General features: G+C 39.7%; 1 protein-coding gene across 1 annotated transcript in view; it reads left to right on the top strand.

Moving 5' to 3' along the window:
• LOC307053304 (protein mono-ADP-ribosyltransferase PARP14-like) overlaps positions 1-23,532 on the top strand; it is a gene marked incomplete at both ends in the record, with an annotated part of 47,784 nt that extends 24,252 nt beyond the window's left edge. The window contains 9 exons of the mRNA XM_079704670.1: positions 4,413-4,491; positions 6,660-6,809; positions 7,126-7,188; positions 8,501-8,672; positions 12,531-12,733; positions 15,634-16,233; positions 17,513-17,646; positions 22,406-22,580; positions 23,243-23,532. Coding sequence (XP_079560796.1) covers positions 4,413-4,491; positions 6,660-6,809; positions 7,126-7,188; positions 8,501-8,672; positions 12,531-12,733; positions 15,634-16,233; positions 17,513-17,646; positions 22,406-22,580; positions 23,243-23,532 — 1,866 coding nt within the window. The remainder of the gene's footprint in view (positions 1-4,412; positions 4,492-6,659; positions 6,810-7,125; positions 7,189-8,500; positions 8,673-12,530; positions 12,734-15,633; positions 16,234-17,512; positions 17,647-22,405; positions 22,581-23,242) is intronic.
• Between the last annotated feature and the right edge of the window lie 4,453 nt (positions 23,533-27,985).

Raw genomic sequence — 27,985 nt, 5'->3', positions numbered from 1 at the left:
CTTTTTTATTTCCTTCTATGTCTTTGAATAATATGAGTTAACATATTAATTAACTTGTTTTACTTCTCATTGGAAGAAAAACTGTATTTTGACACTTGATCTGTCAGTCCACGCACTCTTTTCATTCTTTTATATTGAGATTTTATTTTTTTATCTTATTTTTTTTATTAGTCTCTGCTTTACAACAAAGTGAATCAGTCATACATATACATCTGTTCCCACATCCCCTCCCTCCTGCGTCTCCCTCCCTCCCACCCTCCCCATCCCACCCCTCCAGGCGGCCACAAAGCACCGAGCCGATCCCCCCGCGCCACGTGGTCACCCCCCACCATCCATCCACCCCACGCCCAGCAGTGTATACACGTCCATGCCTCTCCCCCGCCCCGTCACAGCCCACTCCCCCATATCCCCAAGCCCACCCCCAGTAGGTCTGTGTCTCTATTCCTGTTTTACCCCTAAGTTCTTCATGACATTTTTTTTCTTAAATTCCATATATATGTGTTAGCATACGGTATTTGTCTTTCTCTTTCTGACTTACTTCACTCTGTATGACAGACTCTAGGTCTATCCACCTCATTACAAATAGCTCAGTTTCATTTCTTTTTATGGCTGAGTAATATTCCATTGTATATATGTGCCACATCTTCTTTATCCATTCATCCGATGATGGACACTTAGGTTGTTTCCATCTCTGGGCTATTGTGAATAGAGCTGCAATGAACATTTTGGTACATGTCTCTTTTTGAATTATGGTTTTCTCAGGGTATATGCCCAGTAGTGGGATTGCTGGGTCATATGGTAGTTCTATTTTTAGTTTTTTAAGGAACCTCCATACTGTTCTCCATAGTGGCTGTACCAATTCACATTCCCACCAGCAGTGCAAGAGTGTTCCCTTTTCTCCACACCCACTCCAGCATTTATTGTTTCTAGATTTTTTGATGATGGCCATTCTGACTGGTGTGAGATGATATCTCATTGTGGTTTTGATTTGCATTTCTCTAATGATTAATGATGTTGAGCATTCTTTCATGTGTTTGTTGGCAGTCTGTATATCTTCTTTGGAGAATTGTCTATTTAAGTCTTCTGCCCATTTTTGGATTGGGTTGTTTGGTTTTTTGCTATTGAGCTGCATGAGCTGCTTATAAATTTTGGAGATTAATCCTTTGTCAGTTGCTTCATTTGCAAATATTTTCTCCCATTCTGAGGGTTGTCTTTTGGTCTTCTTTATGGTTTCCTTTGCTGTGCAAAAGCTTTGAAGTTTCATTAGGTCCCATTTGTTTATCTTTGTTTTTAGTTCCATTTCTCTAGGAGGTCGGTCCAAAAGGATCTTGCTGTGATTTATGTCATAGAGTGTTCTGCCTATGTTTTCCTCTAAGAGTTTGATAGTGTCTGGCCTTACATTTAGGTCTTTAATCCATTTTGAGCTTATTTTTGTGTATGGTGTTAGGGAATGACCTAATCTCATACTTTTACATGTCCCTGTCCAGTTTTCCCAGCACCACTTATTGAAGAGGCTGTCCTTTCTCCACTGTACATTCCTGCCTCCTTTATCAAAGATAAGTTGACCATATGGGCGTGGGTTTATCTCTGGGCTTTCTATCCTGTTCCATTGATCTATCTTTCTGTTTTTGTGCCAGTACCACACTGTCTTGATTACTGTAGCTTTGTAGTATAGTCTGAAGTCAGGGAGCCTGATTCCTCCAGCTCCATTTTTCGTTCTCAAGATTGCTTTGGCTATTCGGGGTCTTTTGTGTTTCCAAACAAATTTTGAAATTTTTTGTTCTAGTTCTGTGAAAAATGCCAATCGTAGTTTGATAGGGATTGCATTGAATCTGTAGATTGCTTTGGGTAGTAGAGTCATTTTCACAATATTGATTCTTCCAATCCAGGAGCATGGTATATCTCTCCATCTATTTGTATCATCTTTAATTTCTTTCATCAGTGTCATAATTTTCTGCATACAGGTCTTTTGTTTCCTTAGGTAGGTTTATTCCTAGATATTTTATTCTTTTTGTTGCAATGATAAATGGGAGTGTTTTCTTGATTTCACTTTTAGATTTTTCATCATTAGTGTACAGGAATGCCAGAGATTTCTGTGCATTAATTTTGTATCCTGCTACTTTACCAAATTCATTGATTAGCTCTAGGAGTTTTCTGGTAGCATCTTTAGGATTCTCTATATATAGTATCATGTCATCTGCAAACAGTGACAGCTTTACTTCTTCTTTTCCGATTTGGATTCCTTTTATTTCCTTTTCTTCTCTGATTGCTGTGGCTAAAACTTCCAAAACTATGTTGAATAAGAGTGGTGAGAGTGGGCAGCCTTGTCTTGTTCCTGATCTTAGTGGAAATGGTTTCAGTTTCTCACCATTGAGGACGATGTTGGCTGTGGGTTTGTCATATATGGCCTTTATTATGTTGAGGAAAGTTCCCTCTATGCCTACTTTCTGCAGGGTTTTTATCATAAATGGGTGTTGAATTTTGTCGAAAGCTTTCTCTGCATCTATTGAGATGATCATATGGTTTTTCTTCTTCAGTTTGTTAATATGGTGTATCACATTGATTGATTTGTGTATATTGAAGAATCCTTGCATTCCTGGAATAAACCCCACTTGATCATGGTGTATGATCCTTTTAATGTGCTGTTGCATTCTGTTTGCTAGTATTTTGTTGAGGATTTTTGCATCTATGTTCATCAGTGATATTGGCCTGTAGTTTTCTTTCTTTGTGACATCCTTGTCTGGTTTTGGTATCAAGGTGATGATGGCCTCGTAGAATGAGTTTGGGAGTGCTCCTCCCTCTGCTATATTTTGGAAGAGTTTGAGAAGGATAGGTGTTAGCTCTTCTCTAAATGTTTGATAGAATTCGCCTGTGAAGCCATCTGGTCCTGGGCTTTTGTTTGTTGGAAGATTTTTTATCACAGTTTCAATTTCAGTGCTTGTGATTGGTCTATTCATATTTTCTATTTCTTCCTGATTCCGTCTTGGCAGGTTGTGCATTTCTAAGAATCTGTCCATTTCTTCCAGGTTGTCCATTTTATTGGCATAGAGTTTCTTGTAGTAATCTCTCATGATCTTTTGTATTTCTGCAGTGTCAGTTGTTACTTCTCCTTTTTCATTTCTAATTCTATTGACTTGAGTGTTCTCCCTTTTTTTCTTGATGAGTCTGGTCTTAAGACTTTTAAAGACAGTTAAGCTTTGGTCATATTTTCACAAAAATCAGCAAAACTTATTGAAATATTTATAGGTGGAGACTGTAACAGAGGTTGCACTCAGCAGCCTATGGTCGGAACATAGCCTTTAGATGTGCTTTATTTGGGCTATTTTTAAAAAATTTGAATCAGTTGCTGGCATTTAAGAACCAAACTTGTCACATAAAACTCCAGATGTCCACTGTGACCTAAAAATTCAAAAGTTCTGGCACCTTGGACATGGATTTCTGCCTGAACAGTTCGCTGTGGCCGAATGGCAGCTCCTCTCTAGTTCTCCAGAGTCAAACCAGTCCACCTTTACACCTGTCCACCTTCACACCTGTAGATCACGTGCCTGGTGCCTGGAGAACCCTGGCTCTGTCGTCTCTCCTGGTCCTTCTCCCATTATTGTATCAGCCTTTTAGCCAAGATGTTACTTGTTTTTTTTTCCAACAAAATTTCCTGTTGCTTGTTTACAAGGAGGAAGAAAGTGATGATTTTGGGGTGTCACTAACCAGGCAGAGAAATGGAATTCCAGCCTCTTGTTCCCAAAACACTACTCCCCTAGCTGTTTCTCTCCTGGTACAAATAAGAAGTTAAAAACTGAAGTGTTTGGGTCCTTGAGATTGTTTTTATCTTAACACTGTAGTTTTAACAACAACAAAGTATTTGCTTTTACTGATTATGAAAGTAATACATGTTCATTGTAGAAACTTTGAACAATAAAAAATGCATAAATTCTTTTAGTTGTATTTCATCTTAGTCTTCTTTTATATTTGTGGACTTTTAAACGTGGTATTATACAATGTAATTTAGTATCATTCTTTTTTCATTTAATAGTATGAAATAAGCATTTCCCTATTCCATTAACTATTCTTTGAAAACATAATTTTTAATGGCTGATAAATACTCCAACATATGGACATACTAAAATTTATTTAACCATTTTCCTGTTGGATTTTTAAACTGTTTCATTTTTTCTCAATTACAAATAGTATTATAGTTATATTTTTGTTCACATCTTTGATAGTTTTCATAGTTTGTATTTACAGAAATAGAATTTATGAATTTTTCATAACTTAAACATCTATAATGAAAATAAGTGATACTCTGAGAATTGTTCTCTCCTAAATATTTGTGCATGTAGGATCAAAAATCTGATGAATCAAATTCATTCATCTATAGAGAATTGTAGTGATTAAAACTGTCTTTGTATTTCTAGGCATTCTCAGATGAATTTGCCAGAAGGGCTAATGGAAATTTCATCAGTGACAAAATTCCCAAGGCTGAAGATACACAAGGTTCAATAAAGCTTTTAAATGAGAAATTATTTTTAGTTGCTAAATAAGTATTCAGTGTTAAGTGAAAAATGATAGGATAATTTTTATGAAAAAAACAATTTGTGATAAAGAAGATAATAAATTATACTCTATACACCTGAGCATGCAAGACACTGGCCATGTTTATGTGATCTGGGGTGAAAGAGTAGGCAGGCCAGTTTATATAATCTGTACAATGGGTTTTTAAGTGGTGATGAGGCTACTATTTTCTAAGGATGATGTGATAAGTGTTTTCAGAAATAGACACATTTAAAGAGATGATACCAACCAAATGCTTCTCCTCTGTCAAAGTTACTTATATTTGAGTTTATCCTATTTGGAGTTTGCTGAAGCTTCTTAAATCTGAATATGTATGTCTTCAGATCTGGGGATTTTTCAGTCATCTCTTCAGATATGTTTTTCTGTACTGGTCTCTCTCGCCTCTCCTTCTGGTGCTCCAATAACATGAATGGTAAGCCTTCTGATAATGTCTCTGAGGGTCTGTTCTTTTTTCGGTCTTTTTTCTCTCTGTTCTTCAGATTGGATAACATTTATTAATCTACCTCCAAATTCACTGATTCTTTGTTTACTATACTATTGAGCTAATCCAGTGAATTTTTGATTTCAAATATTGTATTTTTAAGTTCTAAAATGTCCATTTGATTCTTATTTTATAGTTTATATTTCTCTGCAGAGACCCCTATTTTTCTATTTATTCCAAATCATTTCCATGCATTCAAGTGTGTTTACTTCGACCTCAGGGAGCATAGTTATAGTAGATGCTTTGAGTCTTTGTCTGATCATTCCAACATCTGAATCATCTTGGGATTAGCATCTATATTGAGTGTCTTTATCCTTGAGAATTGGTCAAATTTTCCTGGTTCTTTGTATGACAAGCAATTTTGGATTATAGAATGGGCATTTTAAACATTGTGTTGTAAGACTTGGGTCCTGTTAAAATCCTCTGGAAAATGATGATTGTTTTGTTTGTTTGTTTGTTTGAGCAGGTAGCCAATCAGTTAACGTCATCCTACAAGTTCTGCCTCACTTTCTGTGTGGGCAGTGGTTCCAAGGTCAATTCCATTCTCAAGGCCTTTGCTGTGCAGCTTGGGTCTGCCCCACGTGCACAGCTCTGGGGTGAGCTCAGGGTTGACTCCAGTCATACACAGAACAGGGGGTCACCACTCCAGCGTTCCCCTTACATTCTCTGACTTGCAAGAGCCCATTTTCCAGGTCTCCTGGCCAGAAGCACAAGGTTCTCTCAGAGTTGAAGCTGCCTGTTCTGTTGCCTCATTATTCTGTGTGATCAGGGGTGCCCTTGGGCAAAGCAGAGGGGGTGAGGGTGGGGGGAGGGGACCAAATAAACAAAAACACAGGGATTTCCCATACACCACATATACACCTTTCAGACCACAAGGCCCTTTTTACTGATTCTTCTGGACAGAAATACAGAATGTCTCTCAGAGTTTTAGCTCCCTGCGGTGCCACTGTGGAGTTCTGCAACTGGGGCACCTTGGTACAGGGCCTGGATTTAAAAAGGAAAAATATGGAAAATAATGATGCTCCTCTGCCATACTCTTCAACTCACAGGGACCCATATTCCCAATCCTCTGGCCGCAAAGACAGAAATTCTCTGAGAGTTTTGCTGCCTGTTCTCATTGTGTAGTTCTGTAACTAGGGCCATGCTTGGGTCAAAGCTGGGAGAGAAAAGAGGAAAAATTTCAAAACAAAACAAAATGGGAAGTAGCACAGGCTGCTCCTTCAAGTTTTGACTCCTTTCCCCAGTCTGCCTGCTGTTGTGCATGTCTCAGTTCTCAGAGTGGCTTTTTGTATTTGTCCCATGTTTTTACTTGTAGTCAGTGGGAAAGAAAGGCTCAAGTGGGCTAATTCACCTCAGCCAGCAGCAGAAGGCCATGTTTGATATGTATTATATTTTATAATCCTTTTCCAGAAACAGACCATCAGGGGCTCAAGGCCAGGGCCAGGTTAAATGCCAGAGATCACAGAGAGAGAGACAGAGAGAGAGAGAGAGAGAGAGAGAGAGAGAGAGAGAGAGAGAGAGATGAGAGGGGCACAGGTGAGAACCATGAGACCTAAGTCATTCTTGCTGTTGTTGACTTGTTACTGAGTCTATTTTTTTTTCTTGTCAGGTTTATATGGGACTATTTCTAACCCTGATTCAGGAGTGCATGAAATGAAGATTGGGCCCATCATTTTCCAGGTAGCCTCTGGAGATATCACCAAAGAAGAGGCAGATGTGATTGTAAATTCAACATCAAAGACATTTAATCTCAAAGCAGGTACTTGACTTACAGAATTTTGACTAGTGTAATAGTCACAGTAGAGCCTGTGAAGGAGAGTTCCTATAGCCAAACTGGTTTCTACAACTTTGGCTTATTACTATTAATTAATAATTTAAAAATTATTTTCACATTGTTTCTCATAATTGGGAACAGCTCTTTTATGAGTTCTTCTTCTTTGTTATCAGAAATACCCAAGTTATAGGATTCCTTTGATGATGGGGAAAGCATTTAGATAATTAGGCAATCATTCTGATCCAAATGTCCTGTAATTTTTTTTATTCATGTGTGTAAACATCTTGCTTTTCTCATGCAGGTGTCTCCAAAGCAATTTTAGAACATGCTGGGAAAAGTGTGGAAATGGAATGTTCTGATCAAGGTAAGGCACAATGCTATCTTTTTGGTTCTAAGTTTTAAGTGGAAGACTGAATATGGGAAGCTGTGGAGGATGAGGAAAGTCCTGGGATTGGGGAGACAACATATTGATCTTAAAATCATGCCTTTTACTAAAGAATACCAGTTGTAGAGAATTAGAAGTGAAAAGTAATCTCACAGTTAAAAAGAGAAGCGAGAAAGATTCATCAAAGGTAGTACTTCAGGAGTTTCTTATTCACATAAAATGCTTTATCTGCCAATTCAGACATTTTGTTTTTTAAACAATCAAAGAGTGGGTTCAAAGACTAAATAGACATTTCACCAAAGATTACATGCAGATGGCCAAGAGGCACATGAAAAGATGCTGAACATCACTAATTATTAGTGAAATGCAAATCAAAACTACAATGAGGTATCACCTCACACCGGTCAGAATGGCCATCATCCCCAAATCTACAAACAATAAATGCTGGAGAGGGTGTGGAAAAAAGGGAACCCTCTTGCACTGTTGGTGGGAATGTAAATTGATACAGCCACTATGGAGAACAGTATGGAGGTTCCTTAAAAAACTAAAAATAGAACTACATACGACCCAGCAATCCCACTACTGGGCATAGACCCTGAGAAAAACATAATTTAAAAAGAGACATGTATCAAAATGTTCATTGCAGCACTATTTACAATAGCCAGGATGTGGAAGCAGTCTAAATGTCCCTTGATAGATGAATGGATAAAGAAGATGTGGCACATACATACAATGGAATATTACTCAGCCATAAAAAGAAACATAATTGAGTTATTTGTAGTGAGGTGGATGGACCTAGAGTCTGTCATACAGAGTGAAGTAAGTCAGAAAGAGAAAAACAAATACCATATGCTAATGCATATATATGGAATCTAAAAAGAAAAGAAAAGGTACTGATGAACCTAGTGGCAGGGCAGGAATAAAGACGCAGACATAGAGAATGGACTTGAGGACACGGGGAGGGGGAGAGGGAAGCTGGGACGAAGTGAGAGAGTGGCATGGACATATATACACTACCAAATGTAAAATAGATAGCTAGTGGGAAGCAGCAGCATAGCACAGGGAGATCAGCTCGGTGCTTTGTGACCACCTAGAGGGGTGGGATAGGGAGGGTGGGAGGGAGGCTCAAGAGGGAGGGGATATGGGGATATATGTATGTATATGGCTGATTCACTTTGTTGTACAACAGAAACTAACACAGCATTGTGAAGCAATTATAGTCCAATAAAGATGTATTAAAAAGAGTGGGTTCAGCATCTAATTTTGCATCTTTTTGTCTTGTGTTTCCCAGCTCAAGGGGGCCACAGAGATTATATAATTACCAAAGGTGGATTATTGAAGTGCAAGAATATTATTCACGTCATTGGTGGAAATGATGTCAAGAGATCCGTTTCCTGTGTTTTGCAAGAGTGTGAAAAGCGGAATTACTCATCCGTTTGCCTCCCAGCCATCGGGACAGGTTTGTAGTCTCTGGCTGTCAAGGCTAAATCCCAAGGTGACCAGTTTCCCTTGGAATTGGTGCTGATGGCTAATGTACTTACTGCTGAGTCTACATCAGGGCAGCTTCCTCAAGCCAGGGCAGCCCCCGAGGGAAGGAGCAAAGTCTGTGGGTAGTTTAAGTAAAAAAGGGAAAACTGAAGAAAACTGAAGAGAGTATTGGGATAGTAGACATTTGCTTTCTAATATGGAAGGGAAGGGAGAGGAAGGGAGGGGAAAGGGAAGAAAGTCCATCTCTCATATGCTTTCATCAGCTCCTTTCTCTTTTCCATCCTCTACACATCCCCCATTATTTAGTCTTTGACTTTCCCTCCATCCCCTCTCCATGGAAACATCAGTGCATGGACTTCTGCCTCCCCATGGCCAACTCTCAGACAACATGGCTGTCCGTCTTCTCTTGCCTCCTTGACAGTGGGCTGGCCGTGGGGCATTGCGACCTCTCAGTTGCCAGAATCCAGTGGGTTCTAATGGGTCAGAAACCCTCCACCTTCCTCCTTTCAGCTTGCCTGCCTCTTTGAAGTTTCTTGTTTTCCATAAACTACATAATGATTGCATGAGTCTTCATTTATAAGGATGGTGCTTTGGACTTATCATTTGTAAGATGATGCTCTTTGAGCTCTTTCCCCAGCAATCTGAGTCATGTGCATTAATCAGGGATTCCTGCTTGGTCTCCTTTAAGAGAGCTGCTCAGGGGAGGCAAATACTCTCAGGCTTGAAGTGGAATGGAGCTGACTGGTCCCAGAAAGAGAAGGCTCAGCACTGGATTAATCATTCCACTGCTCAGGAATCTAAGTTTGAGTGTCTCACACTGGCATTCTAGGCCCTCCAAAAGTTTAGCCTTAATAAACCTAACCATCTTTGTCACTTTCTGGGCCTTCTTCTAATTCTCTTTCCCATATTTTGATTTCTCTAATTTTCCATTCCTCTTAATGTTCCCACATAGAATGTAATGTCTCCTTAGTTCTCTGTTTTCGAAAGTATAATTTATATTCCCTTTATGCTTTCATTCCCCTTGTGGTATCATTCAATCCTAGCAGATTAGCCAATGTATTATCTGCCTGTCTATCATCTATGTATCATCTATCTATCATCTATCATTTTCTATGGACACCCACTAATGATTCCCCAGTCTCCATCTCCATCTGCTTTTTCCTCTGAGCTCTTGTCTTGTGTTTCCATCTTAACTTTATTTGTGCCAAGAAAGCAGGCAGCCTAAGGGTGGCACAGACCTTCCCAAGGGAGTCCCTGGGTGGAGTCAAAGAAGAAATAAGGAAATGAGGCAGTTTTAGTTTTGTATAATTATTTCTGGGTTACTGCAAACCTGTTGTTTTTTCCACTGACCTGGTTGCATTGCTGGTCTGCACAAATAAATCAAGGTTAGCAAATTCTCCTTCCTCATCTTCTTCACCTGTCTCTATCACCACCTGAGTAGGCCCTTAGACTAACAGATGGGGAGCTTTCTCCCTTAGTGGTGATTATGAGTTGAATTGAGACTGTGATTGAGACAGTTGCTGGCAGTAAAGGAAGCCCTCTCCCTGTTCCTCGCAGGCTTGAGGGGAGAGAATGGGTACTCACTGGTACCTGCAAGTACCACAAGCTCAAAGCAAACTCCAAACTCCAGTTCATTGTCTTCTCCCCCACACCTGCCCTTCCTCTTATATCCCTGAGCATGTTAAAAATATCACTTTCTATCTAGAATCCTTGACTCTACCTTCTTCATCACTCCTAGGTGCATTAGTTTATTAATTAGTTTGATTAAATATTTACTGAGTGTCTGCTATGTGCCAGGCACTGAGCTGAGGCAGCGGGGATAGAAAGATGACTAAGAAAAGGGTCCAGTCCACAAGGGGCACCTGGCCTTCTGTGAGACACAGACATGTCAACAAACAACTGCAGTGCAACGGGACTTACGAAATACACGTGAAGGTTGTGGGTGGCAAAAGACGGGGAACAAAGGGGCAAGTATAAAGCCAGTTGGCCACTTGGTCCTGCTGACTTTACTTTCTAAATATCTCCTCAATCCCTACACCCAGCTCTTCATTCTGGCCTCCTCTCTTTGTTCAGCTCTTGTCTTTTGCCTAAACCTTTATTTAAATTCTCCTGTTTAGACCTGGTTCCCTGCTCCAGTGCCTCCTCCACCTACCCCGCTACCTCCCCCGTTTATCTTTCTCAAAAACAAACCTGTTCCCCTGAACACACCAGGTTCAACATATCACACTTCTTACACAGTTCTGTCTGGTGTAGCCTTTCCCTCAGGTTTCCATACTTCACCTGTTGAACACCTGTTCATCCCCATGTATCACATCCTCTGTGTCCCAAGTGCTTAGATTATTGAGAGTGAATGAATATATCTGAACATTCCCATTTAAATTCTTCCAAATAGCATGGAATAACTATAGCATTGCAATGGAGAAATCCCCTCTTTCCCTGATCATCTAATTAAAAAAAAACCCTGCACAAACCCTCTAGGTTAGTTTTATATGGGGATTGTCTACATTCCTACAGTTGTCTCCATAGCCAAGCCAAAGAGGTCTGCTCTCCTTTCTGCAGTAATAGCGGGCACTGTCAACAGGGATAACCCAAGTAGGCCCTTCGTCTATCACACCAAGTTGGCCAGAGGACTTTCACATTGCCCACTCCCCACCCCCCAATGTGACAGCTGCTATTCATATGGAACTGCTTCCATGGCTTTTCATGAGCCTTTTCAAGGAACTTTTCATGATCTTACCTAGCCAGTAGGCTTGAGAAACAAGATATGCAGCATGCTTAAAATAGGAAAAGACCTTGCTCAGGTGGCAACCTTGAACCCTGCAAGTCAGCTAAAATCACAGTGACCGTGGGACGAAAAACTTTTGGAGGCTCATGGATAACTTGTATACAAAGAATTATAGATTATAACAAATAGTTTATGGCTCTAGGTATCTTATGAAATTAGCTCAGTTTAAATCAGGTCCCCAAAGACATCTGAGAGAATAAGGATATATACGTAATAGTCAAGAAATGACTGAACAAAAAATAATGCTGTTCTCTTTATTTTTTAAATTAATTAATTAATTTATAATTAGTTCTCTTTTATTTATTTATTTTTTGCCTGCGTTGTGTCGTTGTTGCTGTGTATGGGCTTTCTCTAGTTACGGCAAGTGGGGGCTACTCTTTGTTGCGGTGCGTAGGCTTCTCATTGTGGTGGCTTCTCTTGTTATGGAGCACGGGCTCTAAGGCACGGGCTTCACTAGTTGTGGCACGCAAGCTCTAGAGCGCATGCTCAGCAGTTGTGGCACATGGGCTTAGTTGCTCCGCAGCATGTGGGATCTTCCTGGACCAGGGCTCGAACCTGTGTCCCCTGCATTGGCAGGCGGATTCTTAACCAACTGTACCACCAGGGAAGACCTGTTCTCTTTAAAGAGCATGATATTTCAACATACATAAGCATCTTTTGCTTTTTGTGGATCTTTTGAGGACACCAGTGAGCCAGGAAAGGTTAACTGTGCTCTGTAACACAGAGGAACATAGTGAGCTGGGATCAGCTGAATAGAGCAAATAACAGATATCAGACACCAAGTTATGTTTCTGGGTCCTTTGTTCATTGTTGCACTGTTCCTGACATCCTGGAACAAAAACTCCCCATTACATCTAGGACTTCAAGGGTGTCTGCTGATGCATTTTAGAAAAGTCCATGGTGATGAAAGAGTTGAGGAGTGGGAATTTATTCTGAGAATCAGAATCCCTAATTTATTCCTCAGCCTTTTCCAGTTGGGTCTTCTTTTTCAAATCCAGTTGGATCTTTTTTTGTCCCAATCATTTTTATTATTTGCCTTTCTAGGAAGTGCCAAACAAGACCCAGATAAGGTTGCAGCAGCCATAATTGATGCCATTGAAGACTTTATTCAGAAAGGATTGGTCCAGTCTATGAAAAAAGTTAAAGTTGTTATCTTTCTGCCTCAAGTACTGGACGTGTTTTATGCCATCATGAAAAAAAGAGAAGGATCTCAGCCTTCTCCCCAGCAGTCTGTGATGTCTAAAATTGCATGTGAGTTGTTCATTTTTATGAAATACATGTTCCTAATATTGATGTCACATGAGAAATAGCTATTTTTTTTTCTGGTAGTTTATTAGCTTTTTTCCAGCTTTATGGAGATAGAGTTGACATACATCACTGTATAAGTTTGAGGTATACAGCATAATGGCTTGACTTACATATATTGTGAAACGAATACCACAATAAGTTTAGTTAGCATCCATCCTCTCACACAGACACAATAAAAAGAGAAAGTAAAAAAAGAAAAGAAGAATTTTTTTCCTTGTGACAAGAACTCTCTTAACAACTTTCATATCTATCAAATAGTAGTGTTAACTACAGTCATTAAAGAAGGTTTCTGGACCCAGTTCCAATGTGTATGGAGGCTTCCCTGTGCCTACAAGCAATTCTCAGACGCTAGCTGGGTGTCTGAGGATTCAACTCAATTCTGACATCATCTACCCAGAGATGGAATCAGATTCCACAGGTAAAGGGCTCAGTGCCACGAGACTGCCCTCTGCTTCAGATACCAATCACAAGCCAAATACTGTATATATGAGAAAAATATTTGGTCATTCTGACCAAATATATTTTTTCATATATATATATATATATATATATATATATATATATATATATATTTTTTTTTTTTTTTTTTTTTTTGTGGTACGCGGGCCCCTCCCGTTGCAGAGCACAGGCTCCGGACGTGCAGGCTCAGCAGCCATGGCTTACTGGTTCAGCCACTCCGCGGCATGTGGGATCTTCCCTGACCGGGGCACGAACCCGTGTCCCCTGCATCGGCAGGCGGACTCTCAACCACTGTGCCACCAGGGAAGCCCTATTTTTTCTTATAAATCACAATATTACAGCCATCATTCTGTACATTACATCCCTAGTACTTATTTATCTTGTAATTGGAAGTTTGTATCTTTTGACCGCCTTTCTCCAATCTCCTCCCACCCTCACCCTGCGACCTCCTAGTAACCATAAATCTGATCTCTTTTTCTATGAGTTTTTTTTTCAGATTCTGCATATCAGTGAGGTCATACAGTATTTGTCTTTGTCTGACTTGAAATAGCTAATCTTTAATGAACTATCACAGAGAAATTAAGAAAACAATCCCATTTATAATTGCATCAAAAAGAATAAAATACCCAGGAATAAATTTAACCAAGGAGGTGAAAGACCTGTATCATGAAAATATACAACATTGATGAAAGAAACTGAAGAAGATACAAATAAATGGAAATATAGTTCATGCTCATGGATTGGAAGGATTAATATTGTTAAAATATCCATACTACTTAAAGCAATCTACAGATTCAATGCGATCCCTATCAAAATTCCAGTGGCACTTCTCACTGAAGTAGAACAGACTTGAAACCATAAAACTCCTATAAGAAAACATATGGGTAAACTCCTCAGCACTTGTCTTAGCAATGATTTTTTAGATTTGACACTAAAATTACATAAGCAAAATGAATAAGTGGGACTACATCAAACTGAAAAGCTTCTGCACAGCAAAGGAAATCATAAACAAAATGAAAAGGGAACCCACTGAATGGGAGAAAATATTTGTAAATCGTATATCTGATAAGGGGTTAAATCCAAAATATATAAAGAACTCATACAACAATAGAAAAAACCCCAAACAATTTGATTTTAAAATAGAGTATCTGAATAGACATTTTTCCAAAAAAAGACATACAACTGGCCAATAGGTACATGAAAAGGTGCTCAACATCATTAATCATCAGGGAAATGGAAATCAAAATCATAATGAGTGATCACCTCACATGATAGAACAGCTATTATCAAAAAGACAAGTGAGGGACTTCCCTGGTGGCACAGTGGTTAAGACTCCGTGCTCCCAATGCAGGGGGCCCAGGTTCGATCCCTGGTCAGGGAACTAGATCCCACATGTGTGCCGCAACTAAGAGCTCACTTTGCCACAACTAAGGAGCAGGTGAGCTGCAATTAAGGAGCCCGCCTGCTGCAACTAAGACCCAGTGCGACCAAATAAATAAATAAATTAAATATTAAAAAAAAAAAACAGGGACTTCCCTGGTGGTCCAGTGGTTAAGACTCCATGCTTCCACTGCAGGGGGGCATGGGTTTGATCCCTGGTCAGGGAACTAAAATCCCACATGCCACGTGTCACAGCAAAAAAAAATAATAATAATAATATTAAAGACTCAAATGTTAAGACCTGACCATAAAACTCCTAGAAGAAAAAATAGGGTAAAATAAATGATTAAAAAAAAAAAAGAAGTAACAAGTGTTGGTGAGGATGTGGAGAAAAGGGAACCCTCATGCACTGTTGGTGGGAATGTAAACTGGTGCAGCTACTGTGGAAAACAGCATGGAGGTTCCTCAAAAGTCTAGAAATAGAACTACCATAGAATCCAGAAATTCCACTTCTGGGTATTTATCTGAAGGAAATGAAATCACTCTCTGGAATCCACGTTCACTGCAGCATTATTTTCAATAGCCACAACATGGAAACATTGAAAGATGAATTATAAAGAAGATGTGGTGTATATGGAATATTACTCAGGCATAAAAAAGAAGGAAATCCTGCTACATGCACGTGCAAGAACGTGTGGACCTTGAGGGCATTATGCTCAATGAAATAAGACAGAGAAAGACAAATACTATATAATAGCACTTATACAGAGGACGGATTGGTGATTGCCGGTGGGTACAAGGCGGGTGGGGGTTGGGTGAAATGCGTGAAGTTGGTCAAAAGGGTAAAAGCATCCAGTTATAAGATAAACAAGTCCTAGGGTTGTAATGTACAGCATGGTGACAAAGAAAGAGAGAGAGGAAGAGAGGAAGGAGGGAGGGAGGGAAGAAGGAGGGAGGAAGGAAGAAGAAAGAAAGAGCTGATCTTCCTTTCTTTTCTTTTTTAGCATTCTTGGGCTTCTCAAGTAAATCTCCCCCAAAACAGACTCCTTTGGTTTTAGAAAAGAAAACAGAATCAGCAATTTTTCAGGTGTGTGGTGAAAATGTAAGAAGTGTAGAAAACGTCCTCTTCTGGATACAGGATCTCATTCAAAAGGAACAGTGTCCCTACACCAGTGAAGATGAATGTATCAAAAACTTTGATGTAAAGGAATATCAGGAATTGAATGAGCTTCAGAAGAAGTTAAATATTTCCATTTCCTTGGACCGTGGAAAACCTTTGATTGAGGTTTCTGGAATTACCAAAGATGTGATACAGGTTAGAAATGCAATTGAGGACATGATCAAGAGAGTTAGATTGTCCAAAGAACAGGAATTCCTGGCAGATCGTACCAGTGATTTTGTGGAATGGCAATATAAGGACGATAACAAGTTTCATAGTTTTGACAAAATTACCAATATGCAACTGGAGGATGCAAAGAAACAAAAGAGAAAGACAATTGATGTTAAAATTAATCATCAGAGCTACACAGTGGACTTGGAAACATACACTGCTACAGATGCAAAGGGAAAGAGTTTACCTGTTTGTCGCCATACAAAATATGAAGGTGAATCAAACTATCATGCTTGTTGTCCATTACTTTATGCCTGTGATGTGTGTTGTACATACATCAAAATGTTGTTCAAGTAGATAAAATCCAAGTACCCTTATGGAAGAAAATAGAAAACTTGGTCTCAGCTGAAGGAGCTTACACTTTGGCCATGAAAATACAGTACAGGTGCACCCAACAGCTGATCATTATTATCTTAATGGTAACAATAGTCAAATATTGCATTTGTTCTCATCTCTACAGTTTACAAGCTTCCCGGAGCCAGTTTTGCTGGGGAGGTAATGGTTGCTTCTGTCAGGAAAGGGAAAGCCATGGCTGTAAGTAGCCCAAGGCTTTCTAGAACAAAAGACTGAAGACAGCCTAGTCAGAGAGTGGGCACTCTGTGTCTGTGACTGATGACCCAGAGTGGATGGGGAGCCTGAAGGATCTTCTCCCAGAAGTCACTAGCTCCTCTGCCCTGAGGATAAGATTCTTTGACACACACATCAGGAAGCAGTCTTCAAGATTCCTGAGAAGGGAATGCTTGTCTTGTGTTGTCAGCTATTCCTGCCTTTGAACCACATAAATCCCCCACTGCAAACTACTGAATTGGCTTTCAGTACATTGAGAGATCAATGTGAACGAATTCCTCAGACTCTGAGCAACCCTGGGGAAATGACAAGTCAAATACAGTATTCTGTTTAGCAGACGGGGAGACAGAGCTGCCACCACAACCTGCCATGTAGCAAAACCTCCCACCCACCCAACTCTTAAGGATGCTGTGAAGAATAATGAAAGAATAGATGTGGAGGGCCTGGTGGTTGTGGTGAGTTCTGGCAAAAAGCCATGCATTTGTAAGCAAAACATTAATGACTATTTATTGAAAACATTGTAGGGAAATCATTGATATTATATGTAAAATTATTAAATTATGACAAATTAGAGACTGAACAGAATATGCAGCTGAGTTACACTACACCAACAGTTCTCAAATCTGAGCATGATCAAACTTGTTAAGATGCAGGTACCCAGGTTCCACCCTTAGAGATTTTGATTCGGTAGATCTGTGAGGTTTTTTTAAAGCAAGCGTTATAGTTGGTTCTGAGGCGGGTTATCTGTGGTCCACATTTTGAAAACATTCTTCTAGAAATATAAGGGGCTTCTTGAACACCTTGATTTGGGAGATTGTAAAACAAGAGCACAAATGATACTCAGTTTTTCAAAGCATACCAGGAATGTGGACAATGCGGATGAGCCTTTCTAGGTGCGAGGGAGTTTTCAAATGTCTACTTTGCAGTTGAGATCCCCTTATACTGGAGTGATATGAAGCAGCAGAAAGTCTGTGTGGTTGAGCTACAGCCTGATGATTCAGAATACAAAACTGTGGCAAGCAAGTTTAATGAGACCTGTGCAAACTTCATCATAGAGAAGGTAAGCCTTCCGCTGACATGGAGTTTCTACACGGTGTTAATAGAGGTATCATCGTCCTGGATAAATACATTTTCATTCACTTCCTATCACATTTTTTACCCAGAATTAGAATATTTTAAGGCAATTAGGTTTTAAATTCTAGATTCTACTCATGTCACTATGATTACTGAGACATTGAAATTCTTGTGTCAGTTATTACAATATATTAGATTGTAATATATTAGAATAATAAAGATATATATTTACTTTGTGAAGCAAGCTAATAATAACTCCTAGATATGGCTCCAAAGTTGGAGTTGATAACTAGCAAATCAGATCAGGATTATGTGCTTCTGCCCCACTATTCACAGATCAACAGTCCTTGCTTCCTTGATAATCCAGCAGTCCTTTCCCTGTTCATTTCCCTTATTTTGGCATCTTCTGCTTTTAAACATTAGTTTAGAAAGTTTCCTTTTTGAAATTATTTTTCTCCCTTGACTTCTAGGACAGTATTATTTTGATGCTTCTTTAACTAATGTTCCTTTCTTTTTTTTTTTTTTTTTTTTTTGTGGTACGCGGGCCTCTCACTGCTGTGGCCTCTCCCGTTGCGGAGCACAGGCTCCGGACGCGCAGGCTCAGCGGCCATGGCTCACGGGCCCAGCCGCCCCGCGGCACGCGGGATCCTCCCAGACCGGGGCACGAACCCGTGTCCCCTGCATCGGCAGGCGGACTCTCAACCACTGCGCCACCAGGGAAGCCCTGTTCCTTTCATTTTCACTGGCATCTTTTCTTCCTCTAAACCCCTAATCCTAGGTAACCCACAGGATTTATAGTTTGGTATTCTGTCTCTGCAGTTCACCAGGGAATGTTTTTACTCTTCTTGGCTGCAGCTATTATTTCAGTGTTGATAGCTCTCAAATCAACATCACCGACCTGGATCTTTAACTCAAGCTCTAGAACTTGAGTTCCCAAGTGGCCTAAAAAAGTCTCCACTTGAAAATCTGTCTGCTAAATCAATTTTCCTAAAATCTAACTCATCTCATCATTTCCCCTTCTTCCTGCTTTCTGTCCTTGGTTCCACCACTTTCTGAGTAAAGCTGGAGATCTTTGAGTACCTTCCCTTCATCTGTAATAACAAGTCTGCCAGTAAGGCCTGCATTGTCTTTCTTTGCAAATTTTCTCTTATTCTCTATTTGCACTGCCACCACACTGTTTATTCATGTACTTAATAATACATATTATTATTACATAATAATTCAAAAAAGATTTGAAATGTCCTACAAAGATATACCTTCAGATAGCATAAATATGGACAAAAAGAAAAGTAGGGCAGGGAAATTAAGATAATTACAGAGGTATTGTTAGTTCACAAAAATACATAACATGAGGTCCTAGATAGTTACTAGAGGAGGCCCTCAAATTTGTCCTTGATCTTCCTAGTAGACAAAGTAAAGAAGTAAACACTCAGCTATTAGATTCATAATGTCCATAAATCAAAGAGCAAAGCATTTGATCAGGAGACTCAACAGTTTTTCACAGTACTGAGACTGACTCCTGAAAGAGTTCTCCTGTGAATAAGTACTAGAGAATATCTTCAAAATCATCCTCACAGTAAATTCAATATCAAATTTTATACCATTTTTTAAAATCCCTCAATGTAGGAAGGAGAGGAATAGGTTAGAGAGATTAAGAGGTACAAACTTACAGTTGCACAGTAGCTGAGTCACAGGTATGAAATGTGCAGTGTGGGTAATACAGTCAATAATTATATCATATCTTTGTATGGTGACTGATCATGGCTGGACTTATCTTGGTGATCATTTTGAAATATATGGAAGTATCGAATCGCTATTCTGTGTAACAGGAACTAGCAGTGTTGTAGGTCAGTTATACTTCAAAAATAAACAAACAAACTCATAGAAAAAGAGATCAGATTTGTGGTTACCAGAGACAGGGGGTATAGGGAGAGGGAACTGGATGAAAGATAGGCAAAAGGTACAAACTTGCAGTTATAAGATAAATGAGTACTGGGGATGTAATGTACAACATGATAAATATAATCAACAGTGCTTTCATACACTATATTATGTGTGAAAGTTGTTGGGAGAGTGGATCCTGGGAGTTATCACAAGGAAAAAATTTTTTTTCTATTTCATTAATTTTGTATCTATATGAGATGATGGATGTTCACTGGACTTATGATGATCTTTTCATAATATATGTAAGTCAAACCACTGTGCTGTACATCTTAAACTTATACAGTGCTATATGAATGTAAACTATATCTTAATAAAACTGGAAGAATAAATAACCTTGCCAAATAGACAGATCCCTGTATGTTGAGCAGAACAATTATATGTGGTACCAAGAAAATGTAATTCAAGTACGCAGCTCTTTCACGGTCTGGTTCTGAGACAATAAGTTTCATTAAAGATACCAATTACAGTCCTCTGGGAGTGGCTGACTGGCACATTGTGATGAGATGCCAAGTCCAAATTGAGCAGGACCACCCAGTTGACCAGAAATGTCTGCACTGGGCCCTGGAGTTTTACCATGTGTTGGCAGACCTTCACCAGAGAAATGACTTCACTACCCTTTTGTAGTGGAACCCTTTTTTCAATCTTATGTGAAATCCCAGTCTATGACGCCAGTAAAAGCAGAGCTAGGTTGTACTTAAGGCACCTCTGTGGAGGTGTCTAGTAGTGCAAAAGCGCTAACATGAAAAATGGGTGGTCTGTCATCCTCCATGACTGTCATGTCTTGTGACTAAGATTTTTTAACACACATGAACTTCCACCTAGATTCAACAATTTTGTAACATTTGCTTTTTTTCCTTCACTCTCTGTTTTTCCTGAAACAATTGAAAGTTGCAGATATCATGATACTCCTAAATATTATAGCATATGTATCCTAAGAATAAAAACATTCTCTTAAATAACACAAATATCATTATCCCTTATAATAATATCCAATAGATGGTCAATATTCAAATCACCCCTCTTGCTCAAAACAGCTTTCTTATAACTTCCTCGAAATCCCTGCCCCCAATCTGGACTCACACATTGCATTTTGTCATTGTGTCTCCTTCATCTCTTCTGATATAGAACAGTACTCCTGCATTTTTAAACATTATTTTTCATGATATTGAAATTTTAGAAGAGTTTAAGCTAGTTGTGTCGTAGAATGTTCCACATTCTGGCTCTCTCTCACCTAGATTTTTTAAGAATCCAAGCAGCTTTCTTATAGATTCTAGATTTGTCTGATTGCCCATGGTGTCATTTAATTTATTCCTCTATCCGCTTTATTTGTGGTAAACTTGGAGTTAGGTTGAAAGGCTTGGGTAAATTCAGATGAATATTTTTTGCAAGAATATATTTTGTAGGTGAGGCATCAAAGAAGCTTCTATTTATTTATTTACTTTTATTGAACTATTGTTGATTTACAATACTGTGTTAGTTTCTGGTATACAGCAGAGTGACACAGATGTGTGTGTGTATATATATATAATATGTATATAATTTTATATACATATTTACCCTTTCATCCCACTGCTTTTCAGTCCTTCTTGTATTTCTGTGCCTCATCTGGGGTCACTTTCCTCTGGCTTTAGTATTTCTTCTAGTGCAGGTCTGGTAGTGATGAATTCTCTGTTTCTCTGAAAATTCATTTCACCCTCATTCTTTGAAGGATATTTTTGCTGGATACAAAATTCTGAATTGGTAGTTATTTTCTTTAAGCACTTTGAAGAAGTTATTCTGTTATCTTCTTTCACTCTGCACTTCCCTTCTCTCCAGGAACTTGGCTCAGATCCTTGTTGCCTTCAAACAGACTTTTTTTCCCACTAGCTCTTCTAGTAGTTGTTGGCAAGAAGTTTGGTCTGATACAAGTAGTCTATCATAGCCAGAAGTCTGCTGCTAAAATAAGCCTACTAAGTAAAGCTTAGAATTTATCCTACTAGGAATACAGACTCAGATTACTGTGTTCAAAATTACTTGAAATAATTTTCTTTGTGTGGTTATTAAATTTTAAAAGGATTTGTGCTCACTTCTGCAGCATATATACTAAAAAAGGGTGAGAAACAAGAATAAAAGGACTAAGAAATTAAGAATGGTTTCAAAACTTGGTGTGAATAAAATTTTAAGCCTTTTAAAAATGAGTAAAATAAATAAGATTTAGTAAACAGAAATAAATTGGAAGTAGTTTGAAGATCAGAAACTTAGTTGTAGGTAAAAGGAAAAATAAAATTTAAGATTATAAATTGGATCAACAAAATACATGATAATGCTGAGACCTGGAACTAGACGGCAAACTGTATCTTCTTTTAATTAATTAATTAATTTTATTTTTTACTTTTGGCTGCATTGGGTCTTCATTGCTGCACGTGGGCTTTCTCTAGTTGTGGCAAGCGGGGGCTACTCTTTGTTGCGGAGCATGGGCTTCTCAGTGTGGTGGCTTCTCCTGTTGCGGAGCATGGGCTCTAGGTGCCTGGGCTTCAGTAGTTGTGGCACAAGGGCTCGGTAGTTGTGGCTCGCGGGCTCTAGAGCGCAGGCTCAGTAGTTGTGGTGCATGCGGCATGTGGGATCTTCCCTGACCAGGGCTCGAACCCACATCCCCTGAATTGGCAGGTGGATTCTTGACCACTGTGCCACCAGAGAAGCCCGCAAACTGTATCTTAATTAAAAACGGGAAACCCCAAACTGAAAAATGGTCGTGTTTCATCTGTTGTATCTTGCCAAGGGCTCTTGGCACTGACAGCAAATTTTTCCTTATTGATTTGCAGATTGAGAGGATCCAGAATCCAGAGCTCTGGAAACACTACCAGACAAAGAAAAACAACATGGACACCAAAAATGGCCAATTAATAAATGAGAAGCTGCTCTTCCATGGGACAGATGCCGACTCAGTGACACTTGTCAACGGAAAAGGCTTTAACCGCAGTTATGCTGGAAAGAATGGTAAGGACGCAAGTAATCTGGCTGCTTCAAATGGGATGTCAGCCATGAGAACCCAAGCTGGCTGGGGACAGTATGGATGGTGCTGTGTTCTCTCATTGTTGGGGGCCATGTTACAGCCAAAGTTTTAGGTTAGACTCACTATATTTCATCCCGAAGGGACTGACTGGCCCTCCAGGGTGGGGGAATGATTTTTAAGAATAAAAAACCAGGGACTTCCCTGGTGGCACAGTGGTTAAGAATCCGCCTGCCAATGCAGGGGACACGGGTTCGAGCCCTGGTCCAGGAAGATCCCACATGCCGCAGAGCAACTAAGCCCGTGTGCCACAACTACTGAGCCTGCGCTCTAGGGCCCACGTGCCACAACTACTGAAGCCTGTGTGCCTAGAGCCCATGCTCCGCAACGAGAAGCCACTGCAATGAGAAGCCCACACACCACAACGAAGAGTAGCCCCCGCTCGCCTCAACTAGAGAAAGCCCGCACGCAGCAACGAAGACCCAACGTAACCAAAAGAAAAAAAGAATAAAAAACGCACAAAAATATTTAAAAGAAGCTTTAGAGAGGACTGAACATTATTTTAACATTATTTGACATATTGGGTCAACATTGTCAAATTATAGACTAAACTGAAATCCTTAAAGATGTTTTGTTTTTCTCTTCACAGCTACGGCATATGGAAAGGGAACCTATTTTGCTGTCAGTGCCCTTTATTCTGCCAGTGATGTATACTCCAGACCGGATGTAAATGGGAAGAAGCATATGTATTATGTGCGAGTACTCACTGGATCCTACACAGCTGGAAACAGTACATTAATTGTGCCTCCTCTAAAGGACCCCCAAAATCCTACTGACTCGTATGACACTGTCACAGATTGTGTGCAAAATCCAAATTTATTTGTGGTATTTTATGACTACCAGGCTTACCCAGAGTACCTCATTACTTTTAGACGTTAACATTTTGGTATCCTTTGCAGAAGATATTATTCATCTATACATAGCTAACTGTAAAGCAAGCTGTAGTTTTTTTTTCTCTTAACAGCTTTTTCTAAGATCAGAGGACCCTTGTCACTGAAATCAGACATTCTCCAGCCTCTCTTTCAAAACTGGAATGAACCTATCTTGAGAGCAGTAAATTCGAGAATTTAATTGGATAATTTAGAGTTACAACTGTGTGTCCTCAACCATGGATATCAAATCTGTAGACGTACATGTGTTTATTTCCAGGAAGGAGAGTATAACATTAATCTGTCTTTTTTTTAAAAAATTGGGGTATAGTTGCTTTACAATGTTGTGTTCATTTCTGCTATACAACCAAGTGAATCAGCTATGTGTATACATATATCCCCTCCCTCTTGGATCTCCCCCCGCCCCCCGCCGCCATCCCACCCATCTAGGTCACCACAGAGCGCTGAGCTGAGCTCCCTGTGCTACACAGCAGGTTCCCACTAGCCATCTCTTTTACACTGTAATGTATACATGTCAATCTCAATCTTCCAGTTCATCCCCCTCCACGTCCACACGTCCGTTCTTTACATCTTCATCTCTATTCTTGCCCTGCAAATAGGTTCATCTGTACCATTTTTCTAGATTCCACATATAAGAATAACATTAATCTTAAAGGCAGAGGACACAGTGATATAACTTCAGCTGCCACTGAGAGACAGCTGGTATCATGTCAGGACTCCATACTTCTGTGGGGAGCACAGTATTACTAAGTGGGTGGGGCTGCTGTCTTCCCTGGGTGCAGGGATGGTGTCTAATTTTCTTTATCTCTGGGCTGAGGTCTGTGCCTGATGTACAACAGATGCTCCATAAGTGTTTCATAAACCACTTAAGAATGAAGAAGCCCTGTCAGACTCCTAACCAAAGTGGGAACCATCTCCTCAACACCCTTGACCTATTGTCACTTTGCCTCAAATCGATGAGATTCCATGGCAGGGAGCTTTTTCACAAAGCAGCCTATGGACATGTGGGACAACTCCGGTCAGGGCTCTGGGACTGCAGTGCAGCTATGTCCTGCACAGTCCAGGGGGCTGTGGTCTAGCTTGAGGACTAGGTGAGCTGTATCCCATGGAGTTGTGTAGTGCAGCAGCCCTGTTTCCAATTGGTCCTTTCTAAAGTTGAACCCAAATCTGCCTTTTTATAACTTTTATTCATGGTCTTAGTTCCGCCCAGTGGAAAAAAGGGATAATGCCTGCTATATTTTCAGTATGAACCCCTTCTACTATGTTAAGATTAAATGAATCTAAGGGTATTAAATAGCACATTTTCCTTGGCAGCCTACCTTTTGATGATTTTAAAGCCATATGCATAAATAAACCAAAGGAATTAAGCAGTCATATTACTAATTTGCTAACTCAGTAGCTATAGGATAGTAATGGAAAGTTTCTTTTTTAACTTCCTCAGGTAAATTTCAGATTCTAACACTGTTTATTGAGTGCCTACATTAACCAGGTACTATAATAGGTGCTTTCACATAACAGTATTTATTTTCTTCCCCCAAACACTCTTGTGAGGTAAGAATTATACCCCCTTTTCAAAGCTGAGGAAACTGATGCTCAGAACACCAGAAGCTTCCTTGCCTTAAGTCACCTGGGTAACAGGCCTCAGAGCCAGCAACTGAATCTAGGTCTCTGTGTCATCAAGCCCCTTGCTCTTCCCACTATAGAACATGGCTTCTAGATTAATGTTACTGATTCAGAAATATCTCAGACAATCTGTGAACTATCCTCATATTTCCTTGGCCTTGTCCCTTCTGGCTTTGGTTTTCATTGTAGATTCTCTTCATCTGAAGCTCTGTAGGCCAAGAGGCCAGTGCTATGCCCATGGGGAGCCAGGACAGATGATGAACTTGGATGCTAGGGGTCACCAGGAGGATAAAGGCACTCTTTCTTGGCCCCAGGGAACAATGCCTGCACTTCAAGTAAAGGAGGTTGAGGGGGCCATAGTTGCTGCTTCATTAAACACAGACGTCTTGAAATTTTTCTTGCTGTTGCTGTTTTTTAAGTGGATTGGCAAAGACTTCTTATTGCTTAGGAGTAGCTTCCCAGCCACTGGCATCTGAACTTGGGCTTGACAATGAATGTACGAAATAAAAAAGGAGAGACCTGCTCTCTAATTTGTTCTTGTTCTCCAGTGGTTTGGTTAACTTAGGCAAGGCTGAATATCAGGGTGTATTGCACCAAGTATGATGATTCAGTCTGTAAATGTTATAGTTACCCTCAATCTAAAGAAATATGTCATACAACACAGGGAACATGGCCAATATTTTATAATAACTATAAATGGAGTATAACCTTTAAAAATTATGAATCACTGTATTGTACACATGCAACACATAATATTGTACATCAACTATACTTCAATAAAAATTTTTTAAAATAAATATTTCCTCCTTTTTGAATAAAATGCTTGGAAAATGTTATTTGGTGGTTAAACATCTTTATCCTTTAGGGCAAATACAGGAGAGCTTGATGATAAACACAGGCCACTGCTGATAAAAGACCACAACTAAACACGACAGCATCAAGGGATCCTCACAGTATCAAGAGCATTCAGCTGATAATTACAGGAAGGGCACAGTACAGCTTTAGTTCAGTAAATCTGAAGGGCGGATTGACCCCAACAAGCAGCCCCTGCTAAAACAAGCCCACTTTGAACCTGTGTTAGGTCTTGGTGGTCTACTCCAGAGCCAGAGATTCTTAAACTTTTTTGCTATGTGAAGCACCTCAGGTGCTTGCTGAGACTGCAAAATCTGGCCCATCCCAAAGGAGGCAAATTCTATAGCTCTAGAGTGGTGCCCAGACATCTGCATCTTCAGCAAGCCCCTCAAATGATGCTGATATCCCTGCTACCCAGAGCTGCTTAGGACTTTCATGGCCCCAGGCAATTTTGCCTTTGTAGGCCCCTTACTCCATGAAGAGTATTAAACATGATACTTCGCTACTGCATTGGTATAAACATGAATGTAATCGAAACTAGATTATATTCTTTTTTTTTATTTTTAAAGAAACTAAAACACTTCTGTAGACCCTAAAAGCTCAGGGGCCCTAGCTACTTAGCCTACCGGATAGATCATCCTGCTTATACATGGATACTGTAACTTTAGATGTAACACTTCAATCCCTCTAACCTCTGGAGGGTCAAAGTATTAATATTTATTTAATAATTGAGTTCACTCATTAGGGCATGGTCTTCTGAGAAATGCAGGATGAAATGGGACCCTACTTGGTGGCTGACCATCTCCCCCTTTGACTGTCTTTTCTCCTTCCCACACTCCCCAGTTGCAGATAGCCAGGATCTCTTGCCGTGTCATAATCTCTCTCTCTATAAAATTAGGAAATTATCTCCCAACACCCATTTACATTTCGAATGCATTCATATCAATGTCTTAACTCTCTACCCAGGTCTCTGCATGCCAGAAACTATTACCTCTAACTGAAATCAATACTTTGCCCTCAGAACAGCTTTCAAACCTTTCTGACCCCAACATACACTAAGAAATACATTTTATATCAGGCCCAGTACACACACGGATATAACTGAAAAGATTTATGAAGTATATTTACCCTGAAAAAAATTTTTCTTGGACAGTTTCACAAAATAATACTTATATTTACTATTGAATTCACTGAAATTACATATTCTGATCCATTAAAAAAAATGCTGGTCTCACCCACTAAATTGATTTTATGACTTGTTAATAGGTCACAATCCACAACTTGAAAAACACTGGTCCAAGTAGTAGCAAATATAATAAAATATCTGGGAGGGAGGGGGGAGGGAATTTTGTGTGAAGGAGGGTATGGGGGAGCTCTCAGTGAGGGCAGGTGTAAAAAATATATATATAGCTGAAGACAAATGTCTATTTCTGCGATAGGGATATACCTACTACAGGTAACAGACATCTCACCCTTAGCCACAACATCCTCTGCCCCAGTGTTTCTGAAGGAGTATCGGCCAACAAGGTCTCCTTTTTAAAAAATCCTCTCAAATATTTAAGGAGCACCTACCATGTGCTGGGCACTGATCAAGACTCTGCAAATATACAATAATCAAAGTCCAAACCTTCATGCAGTGACATTCTCGTTGGGGGAGATAGTAATCAAATAAATAGGCAAATATATAGTGGTCAGATGGAGGTAAGTGCTACAGAAGGGTCCTTTTTCAGACCCTTCTTTTCACCTCCCTTCCTCCTTTCTCCCAGAAAGTATGTACTCTCTTGGGATTTACTGATACCGTCAGTTTGACCTGAGAAGGATGGGGCCAGTAGTCAATTCTTCTTAAAAGGTGACTTTGTGTATCTTTTCTGTTTTGAATGGTTACTGAGTTCAATATGTTTTTATAATTTTTAAATTCTTACTTGGACGGTAATGATAATAATTACCCCACATATTGCAAATGTATT

The sequence above is a fragment of the Hyperoodon ampullatus genome, assembly GCF_949752795.1.
Source record: "Hyperoodon ampullatus genome assembly, chromosome: 5".
Lineage (NCBI taxonomy): Eukaryota > Metazoa > Chordata > Mammalia > Artiodactyla > Ziphiidae > Hyperoodon > Hyperoodon ampullatus.
The sequence above is the reverse complement of the archived record's forward strand: the minus strand, read 5'-3'. Positions and strand labels throughout refer to the sequence as shown.